We start from the raw sequence: 13,612 nt of genomic DNA, 5'->3' as shown, positions 1-13,612 counted from the left end.
TCTTGGTCCAGCTCGCCCCTCCCTTCTCCCCTCCCACCCCCACACCAATCATGACCCTGACACCACCACCCTTCCCCACATGGTCCCAGACTTAAAGCTCTGAGCACTCAGTGCAGTGCTGAAAGGCGAAGTCTTGGGTTCTACTAACTTGTAGTTTAACCTTGGGCAGGCCCCGATTCTGCTTCTGGATTCTCTGCTTTTAGGGATCCTTCTAGAGTGGATCCTCCCAGTTCAGATCCTTTAGTGCTTTCTGGGAGTGCCCTAGGGTGTGTAGCTCAGACAGGTGGGTGGAGAGTAACATACCTGGGAGGAACACTGGCTCTTCGTCTGGCGTCTGGCGCAGGCTTCTGTTCTGTTCTGCTCTGCAGTCCCCCTTGCCTCACTCTAGGGGACAGAAGAGCTTAGTGGCCTAGGAGACGGGCCGTGGGAATGTGGCCCAGGAGAGGCTCTTAGGATAGGGCGAAGGCCACCCAGGAGTTAATTATTGCATGTGGGCTCCAGCCAGGCCTCCACGGGAGGGTGGTGGGTAGGAGTGAGTGGATTAATAGTGCAGGCCCAAGGTCAATTACCAAGCCCCACTTACTCCATTTTCTCCCCTAAACTCAGTTCTGAGAAAACCTTGCAGCCTGAATTGCTGGGATCCTTTAAAATAATCTGTTCCGCTTCTAACCCCCTCATCCTGTTTTACAGATGAAGAGAATGAGACCCAGAGAATCAGGACAGAGCTCATTGCAGGGCAAGGACTGGACTCCAGGCTTCCAAGCTCCGGGGCACTTGAACAGAGTGTTGTTCTTGTTCAGTCACTCAGTCATGTCCGACTCTGCAACCCCATGGACTGCAGCATGTCAGGCTTCCCTGTCCTTCACTGTCTCCCTGAGTTTGCTCAAACTCATGTCCATTGAGTCAGTAATACTATCCAAACATCTCATCCTCCGTCATCCCCTTCTCTTCCTGCCCTCAATCTTTCCCAGCATCAGAGTCTTTTCCAACGAGTCAGTTCTTCACATTAGGTGGCCAAAGGATTGGAGCTTCAGCGTCAGTCCTTCTAGTGAATATTCAGGGTTGATTTCCTTTAGGATTGACTGGTTTGTCCTCCTTGCTGCCCAAGGGACTCTCAAGAGTCTTTTCCAGCATCACAATAATTTGAAAGCATCAGTTCTTCAGCGCTCAGCATACAGAGTGCAGAGTTCCCATATCCCCAGCTTATAGAGCCACTGACTCTTCAATCTCATCAGCCTCAGGCATCACCCACTTCCAGCTGTAAAATCATAGATGTTCAGTTTACTAGAGCCTCAGTTGCCCCAAGGCCCTAGCTCCTCTCCCTTCCCCATCCACTCACACAAGTCCACTTTCTCCAGCAGCCAATAGTCTACTCTAATGCAGATTCCTCAGCCCCAACTCCTACCCCAGCCAGGAACAAGGCCTTCCTTTTTACACCCTCTGAGGCCAGGTTGCTACCATTGGTGGAGAAAAAGAAAAGAGGAGGAAGAAATAAGTTCAGGAGAGAACGTTGAGCTCTCTTGTGTTGAGGTGCTGTGTGCAACCTGGCATGAGGTTGTGGTAAAAGAGAAAACCCAGGGAAGGGTCCATGTTGGATGTGGAAGCCATCAGCCTACACATAGCAGCAGAAGTTTAAAGAATATGGGGCCTAAATACTGTTGGAGGACTTCCCTGGTGGTCCAGTGGTTAAGAATCCACCAACCAATGCAGGGAACATGGGTTCAACCCTTGGTCCAGGAAGATTTCACATGCCTCAGAGCAACTAAGCCCTTGCACCACAGCTACTGAGCTTGAGTCCTGCAACTACTAAGCCAAAGCACCCTAGAGCCCTCGCTCCACAAGAGAAGCTATCACAATGAGAAGCCTGGACACCACAACCACAGAATAGGCCCTGCTCGCTGCAGCTAGAGAAAGCCTGAGCACAGCAATAAAGACCCACTATAGCCAAAAAATTAATAAAATTTTTTAAAAAGGTCTCATTAAAAAAAAAAAAATGCTTGGAAAGGGCACAGGTCTGGGCCCATGGAGCAAGGAAGTGGGGGGAGGTGTGCAGCTGGGAGCCAGAAGAGGCAGCTGGATTACTGGAGGAGAATCGGCCAAGAAGGAAAGTCCTATAGGTCTGCAAAGAAATTGACTCCAATGCGGGGAAGAGGGAAGAAATGGGCTCCCAGGAGACCCACAGCTTGTGCCCCATTTTCCCTCTCTCGCAGAGTGAGCCATTCCTGAATCTTGTGATAGACAACCTGGGAGGGTTAAGCCCTCTGAACACCTGAGCAGGTAGAAGGCAGCTAGGACCCCCAGACATCCCTCCTGGCTTTACAAGCCCAACTCAGTCTTCTCCTGATTGGAGAAGCATGGCCATGTGTCTAGGAATGCCCCAAAGCATTCTCCTATACACTATTCTAGGGGCTTCCCAGGTGGCACAGTGGTATAGAATCTGCCCGCCAATGTAGGACACGCAGGAGACACTGGTTCTATCCCTGTGTTGGAAAGATCCCCTGGAGTAGGAAATGGCAACCCCTTTCCAGTATTCTTGCCTGGGAATTCCCATGGACAGAAGAGTCTGGCAGGCTATAGGCCAGGGGTTCACAAAAGAAATGGACAGGGCTGAGCACACACGCTCACGTATGTGTTCATCAGGACGGACTTTTCCTGTCCCCCATTCTCTGCCCCTGCACCAGAAGGTGATTATAAATTGGACTTTATAGATGCTTTTGAGCTGTGGTGTTGGAGAAGACTCTTGAGAGTCCCTTGGACTGCAAGGAGATCCAAACCAGTCCATCCTAAAGGAGATCAGTCCTGGGTGTTCATTGGAAGGACTGATGTTGAAGCTGAAACTCCAGTACTTTGGCCACCTCATGTGAAGAGTTGACTCATTGGAAAAGACCCTAATTCTGGGAAGGATTGGGGGCAGGAGGAGAAGGGGATGACAGAGGATGAGATGGCTGGATGGCATCACTGACTCAATGGACATGAGTTTGGGTAAACTCCTGGAGTTGGTGATGCACAGGGAGGCCTGGTGTGCTGTGATTCATGGTGTTGCAAAGAGTCGGACACGACTGAGTGACTGGACTGAACTGAACTGAACTGATAGTCCATCCACTCAGGAGTGACGTTTGGCCCCTGAGACCTCAGGGGTTCAGAAGAAGAGGCTGGCAAGTGGGAGGTGAGCTGGACCCATGAGTTCTAAACCATGAGGAGTCCCTGCCCTTGCTGAACCTCATGCTGGGCTCTGAATCTGAGGCCCCATTGCTCAGACCACCTGGCCAACAGGCAGGGACACAGTCAAACAGCCACTGTGAAGCCGATCCTGAGAGTATCTGCCTGGATTAGAAGCTTAATACCAGCCAAGTTAGCCATCAGCATCCTTGTGGACCCCAAACTGAAGGCTACTCTGTGACCAGACAAAGATAACAGGAAGGTCTTTGGCCCTGCATGGGTAGGGGCTCTGGGCTGCAGGAAGTGGGAATGGGAGAAGCTGGAGCTTTTCCCGAGTGTGAGCCAGCAGCATATGTAATTGCTTACCACCCATCCTCATAGTTGAGAAAAATATAATTCCCAGGCAGCAAAGAGGGGCTAGGATTCAGAACTGAGTCTGATTCCAAGCCTGGTTTCTTTCATGAAGAAAGGAGAGCACTGAGAGGGCATCAGAGTCTGAGGACTGCAGATCCAGTGTTTCTTCTCTGGCCTCATTTCCTGCCCTAGTCCTCTTAACCTCTATCTTAGCCACCTAGAAATCTCCTTGCGCGTCTATCACCTCCAAGACTTTGTACTTCTTGAACTTTCTCCATGAAATGTCATTCCTCCTGCCTAATCTGCTTGGTCAACACTACGCGCTCTCTGGAAACCTTCCCTCGCCTTTCTGGGCTTCCACAGAACTGCACCACACTCTGCTCCCCTGGAGCAAACCCTCAGCTCAGGGTGCTAAGAGTTGTCAGTTATCACGTCTGTCTGTCTGCCCCCACCAGAGAGTACAAGGTACTCAGTTGCCTACCTGTCGGCTGACACAGCCAGAAGGCGTCCGTTGACCGACAGACTGAGTACGTGGATTCCTTCACTTCCTAAGCACCTCCTCTGTGCTAGGCACTGACCCAGGGCCAGGGGACCTGACACAAAATGACACAGACATGGCCTTTGCTTTCAGGTGTGTGTGTTTTGTAGGGAAAGTCAGACAATAAGACTGAACTGATATCTATACAAGAGGACCAGTGATGCGATGAGAAAGTGCCCAGGTGAGCAGTAAGTTCTTTTGGTTGGGTTGTCAGAAGTCATTTTGTTGTGCTAAGTCGTGTCTGACTCTTTTTGAGGAATTAATTATAGGATGAAATCTAAGTGGCTACAAGAAGTCAGCCGGCAGAGTGTAAAAACATTCTAGGTAGGAAGCTCCCTGAACACAGGGAGTCGGCCTGCAGAATATACAAGAACATTCTAGGAACCCAGAGAGGAGGGGACTTCTGGGCCACTGAAGAAGTTTGGTTTTTCCAGCAGATACCATGGGAAAGCATTTAAAGGGTTGGAGAGGGGGTGTCACAAAAATAAAACATTTTTTCAGTATTTGTTTTCATTTTTTAAAAAGCGTCCACCATATAGTAAAACTCCAGGGTGAAAGTTTGATGATGAATAGGATATTTGCCATCCTCAAAATATCTACCTACAACATACTTATTAATTACAAAAGGGGAAAAAGCAACGGAGAAACCTGGCAGACCCAATCCCAACCAAAAGATCAGTTAACATCCTCAGGAATGGGCCAACCTGACACCTATGCCCCCCTGCCACCATGACGCAGCAAGAGCACACAGAATTGCTTTCAGGATATTCGTGTCCAAAATGCAGAACCTCAGTCAGATAAACCCAAACTGAGAGTTATTCTACAAAATAACTGGCCTGTGTCTTTCAAAGATGTCAAGGCCATAAAAGAACGAACCTCCCTCCCTCAAATGTCCATCAGTAAGTGAATGAATTAAGTGTGATCAATACATAGAATGGAATATTGCCCAGCAATGAAAAAGAGTGAACTAGTCTCAGTAGATGAATATGGGAAGATCTCAGAAACCTTGTTCTTGTGGTAAGAAACATGGCCAGTGAAGAACTCTACTGAGATGCCCTTTATCCCACCTATCAGTTTAGAAGAAAATCAGCTTGGTAGAACATTCAAAGTTTGACTCTCTACTGTGTTGACCACATGATGGGGACATAAGGCACTCATACATTGCTGGTGGGGGCCACATTGATACAACCCTTGTAGAATTATAACTATCAAAATTATAAATCCAAATGCCCCTTGACCTGGCAATCCCTCTTCTGGAATCCAACAGTATAGCATTCTACTATGTATATTGTTATTCACTGTAGAATTGTCATTGAAAAAAAAAAAAAAACGGAGACAATGCAAGCTTTCTTCATGAGGATCTGCCCACCAATATCTCCTTCCCAGCCCACATCTAGTAAGGGAAGGAAAGGGAAAGAAACTTCAGGAGCCAATAACTCACCTGCCAGTCTCTCCCCAGCTTCCCTCCACCAATTCTCTTGTTCTCTTGTGGTATAGGAGGGGGCACTCGGGGGAAGGCCGGTGCAGAAGTAAGAGCCCCAGGCTAAGGATCAACTTCCACCCTCTGCTTGCTGATGAACTTCAAGCTAGCCCAGTCCCTTTTTGGACCTCTCAACAGAAAGGATGGAGCAATAAGGGATGCCTACCACCTCCCAACCCACTCATCCCCAAATTATTTATAGAATACAGTACACACATGGATATATTTATTAGGATAAGCTCTCAGAGGATCCCCATAGGATTTTGGATCAGGATACAATGACCAAGGCGTTATGAGTCCTCCTCATCTGAAAGAGTGGAGCTGGGTTGAACTGAGATAATCACCCAGGTTGGGTGCAGGCAAGGAAGGTGTCCAGATGTCAGCAGTGGGAACAGCTTAGTTAAGGAGCCAGAGTGGCAGCATCTGGGTCAAGTTGAGCAGGAGGGGTCCAATCCCCTGGGGTGTGGACCCAGAAGTGGGGTTCTCAGCATAAAATCTCGCCACCTCCTCGTTGGGGTTGCCCTGGAAGGGGTCGAACCACATTTGGATGCAGCGGCCACTGCCCCGGCCGTAGTTGCTGACCTCGTAGGAGTGACTCCAGATTTCATTGCACAGAGCAGCAGGTGTGGGGAAGTAGAAGTCAAAGCGGTGGCAGGCAGCTTTCACCGGGCACTGGTTATACCCTGTGGGGAGGATGGAAGACCTGTAGCCACTGGGTCCAGAACCATCTCTTGCTCTACCAACCCCACAACCGCGAATCTCCATAAACACTTCCACACCCCCACCTCCCCCTCCCTCTCCCTACACCCCTCAGTCCTCACCTGAGGACCAGTTCCAGCCCTTGTGCCAGTTGCTCTTGCAAGTGTAGGAGGTGCGGCAGTCCTCCCACCAGATCTGACAGTCCTCTTTGCACAGGGGCACACCCAGGACCCGCTCTTTGCGCCATTTCTGGTTAACCTGGAGGGGTCAGGGGAGAGAGGGAGCCAGTCTGTCAGGGATCTCAGCTGCTATAGCCTTGATGGAGTCCAGGGCTGGGGAGGTGGGGGCGATGCCTCTATCACCCTCAGACCAGAATTCATGAACCACACCCTCCCTGCAAGTGACCAGTGGACTCTGCCCTCTGCTGAAGCTCCTGTCTGTGGGGCTGGTGCCCATACCTCCCGGATCCAGGGCCCCAGATTAGGTGAGCACTCGTAGAGACAGGTGTCCTGAATAAAGTGGCGCTTGCAAGCAGGCTCCATCTTGCCACAGTGGTCCCAGTTGAATCTGTACAGGTAGGAAATGTCCTTATGGGCTTCTATGCTGGTGTTGACAGAGCAGCAGGCGTTCTTCCTCCAGGGGCTGCACTGTGGAGGGGAAGACATGGGGCTAAGTCCTTGAGCCACCGTGGCCATCTCCTCCATATTCTGGCTCCTCTGCCTCGGGTAGATCATCCAGAGGATCACTCGCTGGGGAGGCTGCCCCTAAGCCTGAACTTGAGAGCCCTCATTTTGGGGTAGAGGCAGTAATAATACTGGCCTTCTAACACAGGGGACGTGGGAGATCTGGGGAATCATCATCTGGGGGGACATTGTTATTTGTACATCTCTAAACTGTTTACAAAGTTGTTCCACGTTATCTGGGTTATTTATATTGTTCATTTTGCACCAAGCTGGTATTAACTGAGTGCAGGCATAGTGCTGGCTGCGGAGTATACTGTAATGAACAAAATAGATCAAATCTCTGCCCTCCTTGAGCTTATGGTTTTAGTGAAAGGCAGGGAGGGGGGATACAGAGAACATGGAGGGCACAGAATACAGCAGATGCAAAGTCCCTGAGATTCTTCCACTTTATCTGCTCTTACTGAAGATAATGGTCCCAGTCGAAAGACCATTACTCCTGTTTTACAGAGTTTAAGGGAGCTGCACCCTTTGTGGATGATAAGGTTAAGGTTTTAACTCAGGACAGAGAGGACAGGGGGAATCCTGGACTCAGGTTGTGGTGGGGGGTGGAGGAAAGGGGGCTGGTCTGGCTCTTTCAGGGTCTGGAAGCCCAGGTGAGGGGACTCCTGGTAGGTCTTGAAAGAAGAGGGGCGCAGAGTAGCAGTGACCCACACATGGCCCGGCCATGGGCCATGGGACTAAATGTGGGAGGCATTCCTGGAGAGGTAAATTCAAGGCAGGTAAGAAGGTAGAAGGGGCTTCCCAAGTCGTGCTTGTGGGAAAGAACCCCCCTGCAAATGCAGGAGATGTAAGAGACACAGGTTCAGTCTCTGAGTTGGGAAGATCCCCTGGAGGAGGGCATAGCAACCCACTCCAGTATTCTTGCCTGGAGAGTCCCATGGACACAGGAGCCTGGTGGGCTACAGTTCAATGGGTCACACAGAGTTGGACATGACTGAAGCGACTTAGCACACATGCACGAGATGGTAGAAGTGATTATGGTTTCCCTTTAGGAATTGCCGTAGGCTGGGAGTCAGGAGCTGAGTGTTCATGAGCCAAACTGCTTGAAATGTCTGAGATGAACTCTAGCACGCAGGCTCAAGTGAGGGGGGAGCTGTGATGGGTCCTGACACTCAGGAAAAACTAAGGAAAGTCCTTGACGGCGGAGCCAAACTGATCCCTCTCCAATAACCCAGCCCATGCCCGGAGCTGCTGCCGCAGAGCCTGCTTCCAGGCTTCCCTAGCTTTTTGTGCATACCATTCCTCAGATGCCCAACTCCTGGTCAGCTGGCAAGACCCCATCCACTGCATCCCTGACCTGCCAGCCAGGGTCAGTGGTTTCCTCCTCTGAAAGGATTAATACATATAAAGAAAAACACTTCCTGGCCCCTTTTGGAGAGGCTCCAGAAAACCAGCCACTCCCATATAGCCTACATCCCTCTGAATTGCAATCACCTGTCTTCCTCAAACATCTGCACACCATTTCTTGGCAAAGAGGAAGTGCTACTAAAGGTTCTTTAAAGCCCCCTTTAAAACTTACAAAATTCTAAAAATGCGGTGGTGCATATGGACTTTCAGTTTTGGAAGATGAAAACATTCTGGAGGTGGATGGTGGTGATGGTGGTGATGTTCGCGTGTGAATCTACCTGATGCCACAGCATTGCATGCTTAGAAATGCTTAAATGGCAAATTTTATGTTATGGGTATTTTACTAGCAAATGAACTGTTGGAAATGACTGAGAAGTCATGGGCTGCTGAACTTCCCTCTCTTCACTTGAAGACCCTGGAGACAGTCCATGCCAGCCTTTCCCTGGGGACACTGCAGCCCCCCAGCAGTGTGAAGCTTGTCGGGAGCTGAGGGAGAGACTAGAGAGAATAAGATACCAGCGTTTCTCATGAGCCTGGAGTTCAACTTCAAGCTCAGAGTCCCTGAGCTGCTTTAGGGATCTTCCCTTGAGACCAGCCTCGCCTCCCCTTCTCTGCGGGCGCAGTGTCTTGGCTCTGGCCACACTGGACTTGGCACCACTCACGCTGTCACCCTGCAACCTGTGTACACGCCGTTCTCTGCTAGGCTGCCCTTTCCTGCTTTGTCTTCCTGGAAAACTCTTACTCAACCTCCAAGGCCAAGCCAACGGCCTCTTTACTTGGAAGTCTTCCCGGCATATCTGATTTGCCACTTTCTCGTCAGGACCTAATGGAGGTGAGGACCTGGCCTATTTGTAGTTCTTTGTTACACGGTGACCATGAGGGATCTGCCTCTCCTATCTTGACCTGAGCTCCATGGGCTGGCACATAGTGAAGGTTGGGAAAGTTACCCCCAGTCCCTCTCCCGGCTGGATTCTTAGTTCCCATGTCTACCTGTGCCTTCTCTGGGCCTATTTCCTCATTTGTGTAAATAGAGACCACCTGCTGCTGCTGCTAAGTCACTTCAGTCCTGTCCGACTCTGTGCGACCCCATAGACGGCAGCCCACCAGGCTCCCCCGTCCCTGGGATTCTCCAGGCAAGAACACTGGAGTGGGTTGCCATTTCCTTCTCCAATAGGGACCACCTGAAAGTGAAAGTGAAGTTGCTCAGTCGTGTCTGACTCTTCGCGACCCCATGGACTGTAGCCTACCTGGCTCCTCTGTCCATGGGATTTTCCAGGCAATAGTACTGGAGTGGGTTGCCATTTCCTTCTCCAGGGGATCTTCCTGACCCAGGGATCGAACCCAGGTCTCCCTCATTGTAGACAGAGGCTTTACAGTCTGAGCCACCAGGGAAAAGACCACCTACCACATACCAAATAGGTATTCACAGACAAGGTGTGCGGAAAACACTTGACCCATAGAGGGCGCTAGATAAACAGTCCTCCCAGTGTTGTAGTGACCTCCTAAGAGAGGTCCACCAGGATCACCTCCCTGCCACCCTCCTGCCTCCATCACTCCAAAGCTGATCTTCCCACCACCCTAACTTCTCCCTTTTTTGGGGTCTTCCCTCTCCTCTACCCCAGACCCCACCCCATCCTCACCTGCTCGTGTAGACTGTCCTCTGGGCCCGGTTTTGCCTTGTGGTGCTTGGCATCCATGCAGACGTTGAGCAGGTCTGTCCTGGCCCGTGGAGTTACGGGGACCTGGGCACCCCATGCAGCAGCCACCAAAGCCAGAAGCAGCAACTGTGTCATCTTCCAGGCCATGACCACTCACTCCTGCCAGGAAGCCACCATAAGACTCTTGGTTAGATTTCCTGTCTCCCTCCCAAACCCAGATCTTCTGGCCTCCTCACCTGGCTTACCCCACTTCACCGATGAGCTGAGTGATGCAGGGCCTGTAGAGGTCTGGACAAACTGGTAGGAATCCACCCCCACCTGAGGACATTTCAACACTAGCTCTGTGACGTGGAGGGAGCCACCACCCCTCTCTAGACATCCCCTTCCGGTTTTGCCAGACAGTATTTCACCCATAATCAGAGGGTCCTGCATAAGAGGAACCATGGGGCATAATCTGCTGATGGGGTTGTTGAGTGAGAGGAGGGGCACCAGCCGGCCTCTGCTTCTGCTTCCTCAGCTCATCCTAACTCAAAGCAACCTAAGTTTAGGAGCCAAGAGATTGCCCGCGGAGTAAACAGGGAAGCTGACCAGTGGCCAGATGAAGGCCACTGAGCCATTCAGTTCTTGCTTAAGGTTCCGGAGCCTGTGCCAAGGGAGCTGGGAGTAGCGGGAAGGCTATATGGAAAGCTGTGCTGTGCTGCGCTTAGTTGCTCAGTCATATCCAGTTCTTTGCAACCCCATGGACTGTAGCCCCCCAGGCTCCTCTGTCCATGGGGATTTTCCAGGCAAGAATACTGGAGTGGGTTGCCTAATCCTTCTCCAGGAAATCTTCCTGACCCAGGGATTGAACCAGGGTCTCCTGCATGGCAGGCAGATTGTGTACCAATTGCGCTACCAAGGAAGCCCTAGTGAGAGCTAAACCTCAGGTCCTTACACCTCAACAACCCTCTGCAACCCCCACTGAGAGGTCTTGGGAAGTTTCCTGGGCAGAGTCAGGACTAGACCTTGGGGAAGGCCAAGAAGTAAGGAGAATGTGGAGGAGAATCTGAGCCAGAGCAGTGGGTGGTGGAGGCACCAGAGGAAAAGCCCTCCCAGGACACCAGGGGAGCCCCCACCTTGCCTCTCACTTCCTACCTCCCACCCCTACTTTTCTTCCCTGTCCTGCTCTTACCTCTGCCCTCAGCCTACCTGGGATAGGAGAGTGTCTCCCCTCTCTTTCATAAGTCTGTGCTGACTGCTTGGTCAGCGAAGTCTAGAGGCTTTGTCTAGGAAACAGCTCAATCGTCTTTCAGTTCAGAGCCAGTTAAATCATGGTATACACACCCAATGGGATTTAACCTGTTGGAAAAGATTGAGAGAACTCTTGACGTATGAATATGGAAAACTTTCCAAGTACATTGTTAAGTGACAAAAGAAAGGTGTATACACTTATGGTCAATTAAACCACAACAAAGGAGTCAGGAGTATACAATGGAGAAGAGACAGTCTCTTCAATAAGTGGAGCTGGGAAAACTGGACACCTACATGTAAAGGAATGAAACTAGAACATTCTCTAACACCATATACAAAAAGAAACTCAAAATGGATTAAAGACCTAAATATAGACTGGAAACCATAAAACTCCTAGAAAAAAATGTAGGTTTAGCACTCTTTGACAAAAATCACAGCAATATGTTTTTGGCTCTATCTCCAAAAGCAAAAGAAATAAAAGCAAAAATAAATCAGACCTAATTAAATTTAAAAGTGTTTGCACAGCAAAGGAAACCATCAATGAAATGAAAAGACAACCTACTGAGGGAATTCCCTGGCTGTCCAGTGGTTAGGACTCCATGCTTCCATTACAGAGGGCATGGGTTCGACCCCTGGTCAGGGAACTAAGATCCTGCAAGCTATGCAGTGCAGCCAAAAGAAAGAAACAAAACCCAACCTACTGAATGAGAGGAAATATTTGTGAGTGATATAACTGATAAGGGTTTAATATCTAAAATATATAAACAGCTCCTACAACTGGACAGCAAAAATACAAAAAAAATTTTTTAATGGGCAACTCCACAGTAGTTATTTTTCCAAAGAAAACTTACAAATGGCCAACAGGCACATGATGCTCAACATCACTATTCATCAGGAAAATGCAAATCAAAATCACAATGAGCTATCACCTCTCCCCTGAAATATACATCAGAATGGCTATTATCAGAAAGAACACAAATAACTAACATGGGCAAGGATGTGGAGAAAAGTGAACCTGCGTACATTGCTGGTGGGAACGTAAATTGGTGCAACCACTGTGGAAAACAGCATGGAAGATTCTCAAAAAAACTAAAAATAGAGCTATCATATGACTCAGAAATTCCACTACTCGATGTATACCCAAGAAAACAAAAACACTAATTCAAAAGATGCCGGCAGGGACTTCCCTGGTGGTCCAGTGGCTGGGACTCTGCGTTCCCGGTATAGGAGTTGGGATGGGGCATGTGTTTGATCCCCGAGAGCTGGATCCCACATGCTGCAACTGGAGCATTCACATGCCTGAAGATTCTGAGTGCAGCCAAATAAATGAATAAATATTTTAAAAATGCTTTAAAAAACTAATAGAGAGAGACACATGTGGACTTCCCCACCAGTCAGTGGTTAAGACTCTGCCTTCCAATGCAGGGGGCTCTGGATCCATCCCTGGTCAGGGAACTAAGGCCCCAGATCCCACATGCCTCAGGGCACGACCAAAAACATGTTAAAAAAAAATAAAAAATACAACAAACTAGCGAATATAACAAAAAAGAAATAGACTCACAGATATAGGGAGCAAATGTCAGTGCTAACCAATGGAGAGAGAAGGGAGAAGGAACAATATCGGGGTAGGGGACTAAGAGGTACAAGTTATGATGTATAAAATAAGCTTTGAGGACGTATTGTAAAGCATAGGAAATATTAGTGCTGTTTTATAATAGCTATAAATGGCGTGCGTGCTTGCTTTTGTGTGTGCTTGGTTGCTTCAGTTGTGTCCGACACTCTGTGACCCCGTGGACCATGGCCTGCCAGGCTCCGCTGTCCACAGGATTCTCCAGGCAAGAACACCAGAGTGGGTTGCCATTTCCTCCTCCAATAAATGGCGTATAACCTTTAGAAACTGTAAATCACCATATTGTACACCCGTAATATATAATATTGTATATCAAAAATACTTCAATTTCTTAACAAAGAAGAAGGTGTAGAAGGGCAACATGCATCTTTTGTGTAAAAAAGGTGGAGAGAGAATATTTGTGTTTGCAAATTCTGGAGGGAATTCCCTGGTGATCTTGCAAAACCTTGCAGCACAGCCAAAGAAAAAGTGAAGTAAGAAAGAAAGGAAGGAAGGGAGGGAACAGCCGGGGGGCGCGCAGAAAGAGAAAAAGAAAGAAGGAGGAAAAGAGGGAAAGAGAATTCTGAAATGCTACAAAAAATATTTTAAGTGGTTGCTTTGGGGGAGGATTTTGGCTTAGGGACTGGCTTAGAATCTTTCCTCTATGAAACTTTCTGTGCTGTTTTGATTTTTGAACCATGTGAATATACATACACCTTTTTGAAATATACATGTATTTATGTATACTTATATATAAAATATATATAAATTTAAAATATATGTATAAAATATATA

General features: G+C 48.9%; 1 protein-coding gene across 1 annotated transcript; it reads right to left on the bottom strand.

Moving 5' to 3' along the window:
• Positions 1-5,735: 5,735 nt before the first annotated feature.
• Positions 5,736-10,492, bottom strand: LOC128060322 (folate receptor alpha). The gene is made up of 5 exons (XM_052652705.1): positions 10,224-10,492; positions 9,961-10,137; positions 6,689-6,877; positions 6,353-6,488; positions 5,736-6,214 (listed from the first exon to the last, which is right to left on the bottom strand). The coding sequence occupies exons 2-5, from the start codon at positions 10,123-10,125 to the stop codon at positions 5,928-5,930; spliced, it is 777 nt and encodes a 258-aa protein (XP_052508665.1). The 5' UTR covers positions 10,126-10,137; positions 10,224-10,492; the 3' UTR covers positions 5,736-5,927.
• Positions 10,493-13,612: the final 3,120 nt, after the last annotated feature.

This window comes from Budorcas taxicolor, chromosome 15 (genome assembly GCF_023091745.1).
Source record: "Budorcas taxicolor isolate Tak-1 chromosome 15, Takin1.1, whole genome shotgun sequence".
In the NCBI taxonomy this organism is placed as follows: domain Eukaryota; kingdom Metazoa; phylum Chordata; class Mammalia; order Artiodactyla; family Bovidae; genus Budorcas; species Budorcas taxicolor.
This window is presented reverse-complemented; position numbering and strand designations above follow the sequence as displayed.

Coding starts and splice junctions, on each gene's coding strand:
- LOC128060322 (XM_052652705.1), bottom strand. CDS start 10,125: ATGGCCTGGAAGATGACACAGTTGCTGCTTCTGGCTTTGGTGGCTGCT. Junction 6,489..6,688: donor TGGGGCCCTGGATCCGGGAG/GTATGGGCACCA, acceptor TGACCCCTCCAG/GTTAACCAGAAATGGCGCAA. Junction 6,215..6,352: donor GGGCTGGAACTGGTCCTCAG/GTGAGGACTGAG, acceptor TCCTCCCCACAG/GGTATAACCAGTGCCCGGTG.